Source organism: Polyodon spathula, chromosome 2 (genome assembly GCF_017654505.1).
Source record: "Polyodon spathula isolate WHYD16114869_AA chromosome 2, ASM1765450v1, whole genome shotgun sequence".
Lineage (NCBI taxonomy): Eukaryota > Metazoa > Chordata > Actinopteri > Acipenseriformes > Polyodontidae > Polyodon > Polyodon spathula.
This window is the reverse complement of record NC_054535.1, coordinates 67,718,176-67,731,915: the sequence shown is the minus strand read 5'-3', so window position 1 is coordinate 67,731,915 and position 13,740 is coordinate 67,718,176. Positions and strand designations below refer to the sequence as shown.

At 35.4% G+C, this 13,740-nt stretch overlaps 1 protein-coding gene across 5 annotated transcripts in view; it reads left to right on the top strand.

Annotated features, from left to right (window-relative positions):
* Positions 1 to 51: 51 nt before the first annotated feature.
* agtpbp1 (ATP/GTP binding carboxypeptidase 1) overlaps positions 52 to 13,740 on the top strand; it is a 96,670-nt gene continuing 82,981 nt past the window's right edge. For 4 of the 5 annotated variants that reach the window (XM_041227117.1, XM_041227134.1, XM_041227151.1 and 1 more), the window contains exons 1-3: positions 52 to 155; positions 2,747 to 2,809; positions 9,692 to 9,822. In XM_041227117.1, coding sequence (XP_041083051.1) covers positions 2,778 to 2,809; positions 9,692 to 9,822 — 163 coding nt within the window. In that variant the 5' untranslated portion in view covers positions 52 to 155; positions 2,747 to 2,777. Of the gene's footprint in view, positions 156 to 946; positions 990 to 2,746; positions 2,810 to 9,691; positions 9,823 to 13,740 lie in introns of all 5 variants that reach the window. The other variant, XM_041227125.1, reaches the window with a different exon arrangement.

Here is a 13,740-nt window from a genome sequence, read left to right as displayed (position 1 = left end):
CCTAAACATGGTAACCTGTTTGACTACTCGCGCGAGATGCACCGAGTTGCCAAATTACTGACAGCTCTGGTTCTGAGCACCGAGGCGTCTCACTTGTGAGGGCTCGTCCTGAAACATTCACTTTCCACGCATGACAGATCGTCCGTCAGTTACCGGTGTGTATACACTTTTATATTGACATTAGATTCAATATTTTAATTGCATAGTAGAGTTTTTGAGCAGGTGTAACGGGATGTGTGTTACTAATACGGAGAAAGCTGACAGCAATTGGTGTCAAGGCCCGTGTGTTGTAAATCCTTACTATACAGTCATGCTCGGGATTGTAACCGGGTTTTGGTGGGGGTGGGTCTGTTTCAGTATCTTGGTTATCGGACTGTGGTGGCATGTAGCATTTACTGTATTATGTATTACTCCGCAGAACAAAATAACATAAACGAATTGGTTACAGTCCTGGCTATTAACAAGAAATGCAATTTACTTTAATATGCACTGTAATGCACCGATGATATCCAGCTTTTACAATTAGTTGTCGTATTGCGGTTGATTATGAAGCGCTGTAATTTTGCATTCAATTTGTGGACTTTTTTTGTTTTTGTTCACACATATTTAGTGTGATGTTTTGCACTCAGAATGTGTTCCATGTTGCCATGACACTTCCGCGGCTTGCGGTTTGCAAGTGTGGTGTTTAAAATAGCTTGGATATGAAGAGGAATTACAACATCAGCTACAGACTTATCAACAAGACAGTTTAATTACTGTTTCTACAGACTACAGTGAAAACGTGTTTGCAGTTAGTGTTTAAGATTGAGACAATACAGTTTCGTTTGACACGAAATGCCAACCACCATTTCCATAATTACCATATGAGATTTTTACTCTTATTTTCTGGTATTTTTTCCCCCCAGATTTTTTCTAAAGGAAGCATTCATATTTTTGTTTTTAATAGGTGCAACGTAGCAGGTCAATCTTTGTCTGTCAATCGGTTTAAAGTATGTATGTATACGTGTGTTTTTAATGAATTAAAACCTAATGTCTTTATTTAATATGCATTTTATTACGTCTCTGTTGTATTTTGTGTTGTACAATTCCAACAAATTATCAATATGTACATTTCCCTTTCTTTAAACTTAAGGCCAATACATTTGTATTGTTACTGTAATAATAAACCTCCAGAAGACGATTATATATATATATATATATATATATATATATATATATATATATATATATATATATATATATATATATATATATACATTACACACACACACACAGTACCAGTCAAAAGTTTGAGAACACTTGTTGGAAACTAGGTTTTTTTCAAAATTGACAATGTTTTACATCATATACGTTTCTGTAAATACTTGAAAATGAAAACACATGTTACAATATACAAAACAAAACATAAGGAGTATCAAAGCAATGTTCAAGAAAATTGAAAATTGTCTCTAAATCTTGGATTCCTCAATATAGCCACCCTTTGCCTTTATAACAGCCTCACAAACACGAGGCATTCGGTTAACAAGTTTCAGCAAGAAATCACCGGACATGTCTTCCCAGCTCTTCTGCAGCAATTCCCAGAGATGCAGGGCACTTGTGGGTAGCTTTGCTTTGACTCTTCTGTCCAGTTCGTCCCATACAAGTTCTATTGGATTGAGGTCTGGAGACTGGGTAGGCCAGGTCATTAGATTGAGTTGTCCTTCACTTTCCTTCTTCGCAAGATAGTTCTTGCACAACTTTGAGGTGTGTTTCGGGTCATTATCTGCCTGACCTTGTTCGGTCCTCATGAGTGCCAGTTTCTTCAAATCGTCTGACGGTCTTGACCACAGCAATTACAGACACTTGCAAAGTTCTTGTGATTTGTCTTAAAGAGTAACCTTCATTTCTTAAAGTAATTACAGACTGTCTTTTTTCTTTGCTTAACTGAGCGTATTTTGCCATTTTCTGCTCCTTTACGTTCAGGAATGACAAACGTGTGCCGATGTTACCTATATTTATAGTAATCATGGACCCTCACCTGTTAACAATAATTGGTGACAAAAGGTTAATCAGGAAACATGCTAGTTAACTCAGAGAACATCTAACAAAGACACTTTTATACTTAGGCCAGTGTTCTAACACCGTGTTATAGACATTTCAGACTTTTAACTGACTTGGGCTTCAGACTGAAATCAACTTGCTTTGGGTGACCAATTCATTGAAATTGACAAGATTTACATTTTCATTTAAAAAAAAAAAAAAAAAAATTTGAATACAATTCATTTATGATTATCAGCTTATATAAGTACACAATTCATATAATGAAATAGTAAGTGTTTATAGACAAGTTTATACAGTTAAAGGCATAGAAAATCATGAAAAACCTGGTTTCAAGCAGGTGTACTCAAAATTTTGACTGGTACTGTGTGTGTGTGTGTGTGTGTGTGTGTGTTTGTGTGTGTATATATATGTTATAATGATTAGATTATATAAAAAAGCACTTTTTTTAAAGAATTCTGAAAAAATGTAGTTACTGTAATACTATTTTAGGTTGTCTTTGAGTTTTCTTACTGTCATTTTTTAAATGTGACTTGGTAAAAAAAAAATCTATATTTTTTTAAAGCAAGCTTTTGGTTGCCTAAAATTACACCACAAGCCTCCCCTGGTGTGCCATGTAGTCTAGTCTCCTAAAACCAAGTTCCAAGCCACAAGGTGGCTTCCTGTTCCCAGGGCTTAAGAGTAACATTTTGTTTGTTTTTTACTTTAGATTCTTTGAAATGGTCAAGTGAATATTCAACATGAATAAGGCAAAAATTACAACAGAGAAAGGGTAAGTACTGTATAGGACTTTCCATATCCTTTGAGTTGAGGAATTTGTTCCTGAGGAAATGGCTGTTTGTTTACTGCAAGAGCTTGCTCATCGTCTTTTAGGAAAAATTCCAAATATAATGTTCACCGGCTGGACATGGTTTTTATTTTAGTAATAAAATATTAAACAGGTTACACTCTGATTCTATATTTTGTTATTATTATTGTTAAATTACTTTTTTAAATCATAATTTTGAAGTCCTAAGACACTCCAGTTTTGTCCAGCAGTAGTGTTGTTCTGGGTCTTTCAGGGGAGCAATATTACAACATTCATCCAGGACAGATTCACACGTTTCTCTTAAAACTGTTCCTAATATTATTATAGGCCTATACTAGAACAAAGTACAGTTTGAGTCTGATGTAGAGAGCGTGCAGTTGAGTTGAGAGAGCAGCAGGTTGTGCTCTCTGTCTATGAACCGACATAGCCAAAGCTTGGCTGCTGTTTATTTTGAAATATTGGTTTAAACCTTGTGTTTTATTTATTTGTGTTAAGTAAACGCACAAAAAAGCGCTAAACTGCAGTCTTTCGTGTCTGTACAAATTCAAGAGTACAGACCAACCTTGATCGGGATGCCACACCAATGAAACCATTATATTAATAACATTGTTTCCGCAAATACCTGGTCCAGAAGGGCCACAGTTGGCCACCCTTGATGTAGGTAGTTTATGGTTGCATTCAAAACAAGCTTTATTAAAATTCTGTAGGGAGTATTTAATTGACTGTCTCCAGTAGCTGATGGAGTTGAGTAATTCGAGTTGTGTCTCTGCTCTGCAAAAGGATGTGTGAGCCAGATCTCTAAACCTGGAGACTGGTGTTCCATCTGCAGTTGCTGCCTCTACATTCTGTTACGCCCTGTGATGTGCCTTACCTATTCTTAAGTCAGAAGTGTAGCAACCATGGAACCTGAACAGTGCTCTAAGAATCATTTATAAAGTAAGTACATAACCATGTGTAGCCATCCACCTTTCCCCCTGCAATATTCTGCACTTGGTGGATGTCAGAAATATTATATGTGCTTCAGGAGCACCATGGAAAAGGGCTGGGCTTTGCCATTATCTGCACCATTACCCTGCAATATCACAGGACTTAATTTTTACAGATGCTAACATTTTCTGTATCATGATATAACAGTATAACCAGTCTATCGCTGCAACCCTATTTCATACCCTTACCAAGTTGCTCTTTAATACACTTGCTTGATAAGAAGCTGTCATGTTGGAAAATAAAACAGTAATATTAACTATAAGTTCCCCCACCACTTAGGAATGATCTCTGCTTCATTCGTAAGAGGCAATAAAAATTAAAATGCCATACTGTTTATATCATGTGCAGTGCCCATTACTTGACAAGAGTTGTTTTTAAAAAAGATCCACTTAATACAGTCTAGATTGCATTTTAGTCTGAGGTTTCCCTGTATTCCAGTTTCTGTAGAATTTGAAGCTGTTTGTTGTGACTGCTCAAGAAAATGTACAGCTGGCAATCAGTTTACAGAGTATTGCAGGTCAAAACCAAGAGCATGCCATAAAAAAAGTACAGTGCAATAAAATGAAAAAAAAAGTGGGGGTAGACGTCATCCTTGAACAGTGGTCATCAAAAATGTGCCCATGGGCAAAGTGCTGTGCCATTGTGCAATAATGATTTAGTAGTAGAGGAACTAGGTCTAACTCGCTTCCACTCTCCTGGACCTGCATGCGTTGATCCACAGTAACGTTGCAGGACGTACAGAAGAGCTTACCTACATCACTGTGTAAAACTCCTGCTGGATACTGCTTTACGTGATCTGCTGCAGGCACATTTTTAGCCTTTTTAGAGACATCCATTTTCTTGTTTACAGTGTGTAGTCTTTTAATTTCCTAGCTAGATTGCATATAGTCACATGACAATCACTGCACAGCACTGTGTGCATGGCGAATAGTACATGCAGGCACACAGCAGAGCTGTACAGTTTTGTTGTTGTTGTTTTGTTTCAAATACAAATAATTATGAAAATGTATTTTTATTGCTTAAGTATTGTAAAAATTGTGGTATTGGGCTAATTTCACGATTTCTGCGCAGCCCATGAAATTGCGATTTACACAGGCCTTTAAATATAATATATTAATGTAACATTATTTAGCAGGTTTCATCCGACTTTATGAAGCAAAATGTGTTAATTCTATAGGGATACAAAACTTTTAGCTGTAGGTTAGTCTCCATTATAGGTCTAACTTGTTCCACTTCTTTTCACATCTTCTAATTTCTGTTCAATTATCTGTTTGCTATGCTGCCATCAGGATTGAGTTAGTACAGATTTACAGGATTTTCTAGTCTGCATTTTAGTCCTCTTGCTGTGGATTAAATCACTGGTATGCTGCAATTGACCCAGTCTGTTCTTCTGGCCCTTCAGTGGCAAGAAGCATTTGCAGTAAAATGTGTACCAATATATAATATATTAATAGATTACAAAACGCATACTAAGATAAATAATATGGGCCGGTATGTACCTCTTTTCAGCATGCTCGGTCGTCATAGTAATTTGTTGATGCTGTTTCATTGGTACATATGCTTCAAATCCTCAAATAACAGCAAGAAACAAGAACTGACGATAGGAATTCTTATGGGTTAACTATGATGTTGTAAACTTTCAAGACTAATAAAATAAATGCTTACTTGGAAAATGCTCAGGGCTTTCTTGTGCAGAGTCTGTCTGATACCAGACTAGTGTACTTTTTGTTGCATGTCAGGCTCAAGTCTTTGTGCTCCACTATAAGTATGAGAAAAAACAGTTACTTATTCTTTTATTTTCTGATATATAAAAAAAAAAAAAGGTCCCATTTGGCATTCCACAGATCACTTAATTCTGGAGTGAAAATACGCTTTGTAATTAAGAAGGTTGTTATGTTTTAATTTAGAATTAAATTAGGCATAAAAACCGATCTGTTAAAACTTAAATGAGAGGAGAAGATCCCATTCCCAACCATTTTACTCATTGCTACTCCATTTAAAAATGAAGATTGTGAGTTTGTGTGGGAACTCATAGGCAAAGTGGAATTCGATTGAGTATCCTGGATAGAAGTTAGTATCCAGAGTACAATGTTGTATACTACCCCACATTTCAGAATACTGCAAACAAGGACTCAAATGCTAATCTGAAAGTTGTTTTCTGGTTATCAATTGAGCAGATTATTAGTATTATACATGTTGATGTTCACCTGCTGCTTCATTGTAAGTAGTACAGTGTTTACATCTTATTTGTCAAATCACAAGTACTTCTTATCTCTGTTATATCACTGACTCATGTGGTATGAAATGTGTAATGTTCCACTCAATGGATATTATTGAATATCTGTTGACTGGAACAGCAATAGACAGTATGCAATATCTAAAAATAAATAAATAAATTTAATAAATACAACATAATAACCAGTAAAGCCATTCTGAGGTCTAAAATCTTCTCACAACAGGCCCTTGGGTAAGTCTGTTCTTGTACTTCAGTCCCACAGGTGCGTAAATCATGGACAGGAAGATTAATTTCTAGAATACAAAAAGTGATTTAATACCAGGGGTATGTTACTAAAAATATCAAAACAATCACGATTATGCAGAAAGTTAGGGGAAGTAACATGTTGGGTTTTAAACCCTGCTGCCTGTTTAGTAACACATTAAATTCTGAGTATGAATGCAGCAAAGCTGTCCTGTGTATGACTCTGTGATTCGCCAAATACTGAATATAAAGTCAAACAGGATTGTGTTGCCTAAATTGCATTCAGAGGGGAAGAGGTGAGTGCGAAAGATTACTTATGTGTTTAGAAGCTGATCTTTTATTTCAAATGGTAATAGTGCCCCCTAGCGCCTAAGTTTTCTTCATGCTGGGTTGCCCAGATTTTGAAGCTTTAAGGAAATGTTGTTGTTCCATCCTTTTAAATCACTTAGATAGATACCCACTTGCCAGAAATAACAAACCAACTTTTTGTTTGCATTAGTTAATAGTCTGTAAAAATGATAGTAATTATTTGATTATTCTTTTGTTTTTAAGCTCTATATTGCAGTCAAGAAATAACCCAGGGGTGAAATCATACTCTCTTCCACATCAAAGTACGTTACCAAACAAAGAGGAGTATGGTATAAGATGTTTATTGCTGTGACAGTGGGGCTTTTTTCACATAGGATTAAGGTGGTTGTTGTTTATGATAGTAGCTTTTTGGTATACTTTTTAAGTTTTGATACTTATGACTACATTTCAAGGAGGAGTTTCAGTTAGAGATTGATTGATTAATTGTATAAAATGAGGTTATAATAAAAAATGCAAGTGGTTAACTCAGACTGTAATTAATTGATTTATTTATTACAATAACAATAAAAACACAAATAAATAACGGTATTACAAGGTATTTTGTCCTGGTATTTTAGAATGATGCAAAAGCTCCTGTTTTACTGAGCGTTTAGATGAGTATACAATTACAGTACTCCAGTTCCATATTATATGGAATAGGATACTGTGTGGCCTATGTGTTTTAATGCATTTCTGCTCTGCTCACTTAAAAGAAAACATCAAGATTAGTTATGCAACTGCCTGGTTGGAGGGAGCACTCTGATTGGCTTGTGACTTTCCAGATGGGATGGCTTGTTCTCTTGTGGACCACTGACTGCTGCCACATTGCTCCACACTAAAATTCTATGAACATAGTTTAAAACAAAAATCTGGAATTGTAAGTTTAAAATGTTGGCACTGCATACTGTGGTTTTGTGATTTTCTGAAATGTTTACAAATAAAAGAATATTGAAAATAACATTTGCATTGGTAAGGGCCAATTTAACACAAGAGTGTTTGTCACCTGGAAGGAGATGTTGTGTGTGACTGTGAGTCAGATCACTATTCATGAAAGACCTTGGTCACATGTTCAAGGGCTGTGTTAAAACTGACTGTCACCTGTGGCCTCAACAGATGGTTTGGAAGAGGGCTAGGGCTACCTGTACATTGACTCAATATTTGTACATGCAACTTGGTGTTTGACATTTTTATGTCTGGAATGGCTTGAAAGGAAGGAATTTGACACCCATTAATGATTGTGGCGAGGCATGGATGATAGTCTGTAACTTGTGGCAAGTAGCTGTTAAAAGATGTGACAGGTTGTTCCATTTTTATTTATGAATCATCTGCAGTGATTTAAAACTGTAAAGTTCTGAGCTAAAGTAGCCTTTTTACTTGAGTGATATGTGGAGACGACCAGAGATGATTTCTTGACACAGAAAAATTTATGCAGGCTACATGTGTTACAACAATTTCCATGAGCACTTGTAGAGATGAAAAACCTAAACTGATCTTGGGTTATGAAAGCTGAATTTAGCAATTAACAACCCAAGAAGGTATAGTTTTCTGTAAGTCTCTAACATATATTAGGCTATATATTTTAAAAGGCTTCATAAAATAAAAGTTTATACAGTGTACATTTTCATGCCAGACTTCACTGGTTTCTTTCTGGTTATGTTATTTATTTTTAATCTGTTTGCCATTTAAGAACTAAATGTATAAACACAGATATTGATTCTGATCTTCTGTTATGATTCAAAATTGTTGAATTTTAGAATCCAGAAAATTGCTGTCCAACTATCTTTTTACTGTCTATTTCTCATTTTTGACTATATCAAAATAACTTCATGGTGTTCTTAAAATTTCTCAGTGACACCTTCATGAATTGAACCAAATTCTGACTGATATCTGAATGGATTACTATTTTTATTTGTGGTCTAAATTCTATAGTCTACTAGTATACTTGACACTACTGACAAACTGGTCAAGAGAAAGACTTGTTTGTGCAGTATGAAGTTATTTTGTCAGCATATTCTGTAGTATGTGCAGATGTATGCAGTATTATACAAAATAGTGTGTACTACTTTCAGTAGCATCAGGGGTTCTGATTTGTATCTCATTTGCTTCTTTATTTCCTAAATAATGTTAAGATTATTATGTGCTAGTGGTGAAACCTAATTTCCTAATTGATTATCATATATGTATTTATGGGCAAGTGATGCATTAACATTATTTTATTTTTCAAAATCACATACAAATTTAAAGGATTTTTATCAGAAGATCAATAACTGAAAGCACTGTAGTACATGATAGTTAAAACAGCAAAGCACAACTTGCATTCAAATAAAAACACTTGATTTAAAAAAAAGTACAAATACAAATCTAAATGAGTTAAATTAACAACTGAAAAGAACATGTATGTGTTCACACCATATGTCAATTTAAGACTTTAATAACAATAATAATAAAGCAGTACTATTTTAACAAAAGTCATTTTGATCTGAAATGTGCTTATTAACATTATTGTTAACATTTTATGTCAAAAGCATTTACCATCTACACAAAGTCCAATAAACTGCCAAGCAGCGCTATTCCATCCTCCCTTCCTCTTTTTTCTTTTAATTATCAATCTTCATGTCAGATTTTACCTTTTTAAAATGCAATAATTGCGTAGATTACATAGGAAAATGTAAATACATTTTAAACTGATGTGACTTGACCAATGTGAATCCAGAGAACGCAAAGGTTGCATCCTAGCAACGCACTTACTATCTACCGTACTAGCACCAATATAAGCAAATAACTACATAATGAATGTTTTACTGCAAACTGGCAATGGGAGCCTAGGCTGTAATTTGATGCATTTATTCACCAATATGTAATCAAAACTCTTGAAATTTTAGATCAGCTGGTCAATAAACGATGCATTGATTAATTGTTGCCTCTATTCAATTTTATGTTCCTCTTGCCATTGTTCCCTCTTGTCATTGTTCTTTGCTTGTAGTTGCAATTTCATGATGTAAATCAGCTTTTTTTTTTTTTTTGTCCCCCAGAGTCCCCAGTAATTCCCGGGTCCTTACTCTCCTGTCCCAGCTTGAGAAGATTAATGCAGAGTCTGCAGTACTGGATGCAGACAGTGCCAGACATATCACGTCAAAGATCCTTCATCTGATACAAACTCAAGGTACAGTGTCCTCATTTTCTATAGCTGTTTGCAAAACATAATTTTTACTGTTGCAAAAAATTGAGCATTGTAATTTTTTTTTATTTAGAGATGTTGTGCATTCAGGATTCAAATGTCAGTTTTTCAGAAATGTCCTGATTCAATTCTTAATTAAAAAAATGTATGTTAGTGTGGCAAAGCGGTTTGCAGTGCACAGGTGTAAAGATGATGCAGTGCTCGGGAATAACAGACACAAGACAGTTCATGGTGAAAAACAGCTCTTATTTGGCTGGTTGCTTGAAAGCAAAATAATAAATAACTGGCCCTACACAACGATGTGTATGACACAGTTAAAACTATGAGGTTCAGTCCCGAAATAATACCACACACTATACAGACACAATCACAATATCCAACAGTGAGTGCTCCTAGTGCAAGTGGTGAATTGCACAGCAGTTAGTGAAACAGTAGTGCAGTGTAGTCTGGGGTTGGTGCTAGCTGATCGCGATTTTGTTGTCTGTAAATTACAAATGTGACAATTAATAGACAGACAGAGATTACACAAATCACGTTTCACTCACACGTCCTTTACAGGTCTTTTCACAACCGTAACAACGGAACAGATTGCTTCACCACATCCCCTGATATACTCTTAGTCACGCCCTCTTCGGTAGCGAGTGCAATTGCTTTTCCTCCAATCCGCGATCACCTACTGCAATAAGGTGATGACTTTGATGATGACATGCCCCCACACCCCGCAGGGCTTTGAGCTATTGTTAATAAACCACTTTTTTTTTAAATTTAGTCCTGTTGTGCATGATTATATTGAAAAACTAAAATAGTTAAGGAGTAGTATTGTATCAAACCAGCTATTGCAAGACAGGAGACGGAAATTACTGTTGAATAGCCAACAGAGTCGAACTCGGGCACAAAATAAAATACAGATAAATAGAAAACACTTGCATAAAATAACAGTCAAACAAACAAATCTCCGGCACTATAATTTTCTACTGCTCCATAGAGTGTCATAAGCTCCTGCTGCATCCCAAAAGTTGGCTCTGAGCTGCGAAACCAGCATTGTATAGCCCAGCATTTGTATTTGCAACATTTTAAACAATGCAACCAATCATAACTCCTTTAACATCATCCCCAAGTCACGTGCTGTAACAGGTGTCCCTCACGTGAACCAAGCAGGCTGCAAAAACAGCGTCAGAAACATAATCCTGAAGAAAAACAAACAAGAACAGAACAGTTTCGAAGCATACGATGCAACAGTAGTTTTATATGTATTTTAATATAGCTGTTGGTTGAAAAGACTGCTCCAATAGTTCTAGGTATATGTGTACATCTGATAGTCTAGTTGTGGCAGGCTGGTGAGTGGATAGAGGCCCAGAGACAGTCTGCAGTTCAAAAAAGTAACAATTTTATTATAAATAAACAAAAATAAAGTGCACAAGGGCAAAATAACAGATACTCAAACACAAATAAAGCAAAAACAAAACCCTCACAAAAATAAAGTTTCCAGGCTGGGCAATGCCTTCACTGGATTTATCAAAATTTAAAAATAACACAACACAACACAACACAACACAACACAACACAACACAACACAACACAACACAACCACAAACCTGCTTCCTCAGCTCCCTCCTCCCAAATGAGAAGCAGAGGCCACCTTTTATGTCAGGTGGCTGAGCGCTGATTGATCGTTAATTAACGTAATCAACTAATCAACCCCAGCCACTTGAACATAATAAACCCAGGCAGGTAGGGGAAATTAACCCCATCCCTGCCAATTTAAAAAGGGCAGAGCTTTGCTCTGCCACACTAATGTTAATGTATTTTTGTGGATCGGCATTTATTTATTTTTATTGTCATCATTTGGTTGAAATAAACATTTGGATAGCGATTCTGTGTCCACATGTCTCTGTTACTTTGCTGCAGTATTCTAAATAATAATAATAATAATAATAATAATAATAATAATAATAATAATAATAATAATAATAATAAATGTACCTGTATGCTAATAGACTATTTACATTATAAACAGTGACAGTACATTTGCAGAGCAAATTACTTCTTGCAGCCTGTGTCCTTATTAAATAAAATAAAATAAAAACTAGCAGAAACTAGGAACTCAGATGACAGTGATGACAACAATGCAGAACAAAGCAGCATTAAAGAACACAGTCAAGACTATCAACAAAAATCTAAGTAATGAATATATGGACACATTAATCATTTCTAATGATGTAAAAGTATGGAACGATTCACCGTCAATGCCATCAGATTTGGAGTTGCCTCAAATAGTCAGCACAGTCTCATGTAAACACATTTCATCAATACTCTGTAAAACAGAAGATGAAAATGAAGTCTGGATTTTATTTGCAGTTTGTATTATTTTTCTCGTTCTATTTTTAGCAATGTCAGAACTTGTAACAATTCTGGAGACAAACGTAAAACAACTGATTAATGTAATGCACAATTTAAATGATGATGTCAGAGGAATCAGAAATAATCTGATATTCATCTAATATTGCTAAGTTGACCAGTGCATATTTATCACAATATGTCGGACAAAGCAGTAAGTGACCTAAAGGCGGGTGAGATTGAGAGGCACTTCAAGCCCCAGTAATGTGGCTGAGGAGTGCTTTAAAATTTGTAAAACTGTGAGAACAAAGAAAGTAATAACATAAAATATATAATATAATTGTAGCCTGTTTTCTGAAGATTAAATGTTTGTGATTTAAAAAGCATGGCTTTTTTTTTTTTAATGCTCATTATTAAAAGGTGGTAAACAACCTTTTATCTCTTATCTATCGGCCAGAACTTTAATTTTCATTTACTTTCATTAGTGTAAAGTAATGTTTTGCCATTACTTGTAAACTATAAAAGGTGTGCTTGAGTTTACAAATTGCACATATTGAAAAAGAAATAAATACAATTACAAATGCACTACATGTGTATGTTTGATAGCTAGAATTACCTCTAATAAACATGCACAACAATAATGTTATTCTCTTTATTTTGGTATTTAAGAAAATTACCTTGTTTAGGCAAAGACATTTAGAATTCAATTGTCCCTGATGTCACGACCGCTGGGAAGATTTTGATCCAACAGTTGTTCGTCTTCACACCACAGTGATTATCGTTAGGTTCAGAATTTGTTTCAATAACGTTACCTTCATCATTATAAACTGGCAAACGTCTATCAATTGCAGTATTATGTAGCATACAGCACACTTTTATAAGCTGACACACTCCTTGTGGGCTATATTGTTGTGTACCACCTGTAAGGTCAGGGCACCTAAATCAAGCTTTTAAAATGCCAAAGGTCCTTTCAATAGTTGAGCGAATAGAGCAGTGTAGTTTCCTGTACTTTCTTTGTGGTGGTGTTGAAGGGTTTGCAATTGGGGTACTTAGCCATGGTTTCAGTATATAACCACTGTCACCTTTAATAGGAAAAGACATTAGACACTTGAAATATTGCAAAAAAGTAATGAAATAATTTAACAGTTATATTGCCTTTTTTTTTTTTTTTTTTTTCTATGTAAGTGTGCTCACCCAAGAGCCAACCTTTAGGAGTGTGAGCCGACTCAGAAAGAGTCGTGGTGATGACTGGCTTAAAATAAATGAATCATGGCATGACCCCAGGAAATTCACCAAAACATGTCTAATGTTTAAGTCAGCATCACATACAACTGAACGTGTGTACAGTCAATTGCTCCTAAGACATTGGGAAACCAGCAATGTTATAAAACTGCTGCTTAAGGTGCTGCAGTTGGTCCTCAGTGGGAAAAGTTATGCAGTGGTTAGCTTTATTAGCCAAAGCAGCAGTGACTTGAGCTATAATCCTAGACGTCGGTGATTGACTGATACCCGACATTTCTCCCACGGTGATCTGAAAACTTCCAGATGCATAGAACTTCACTGCAG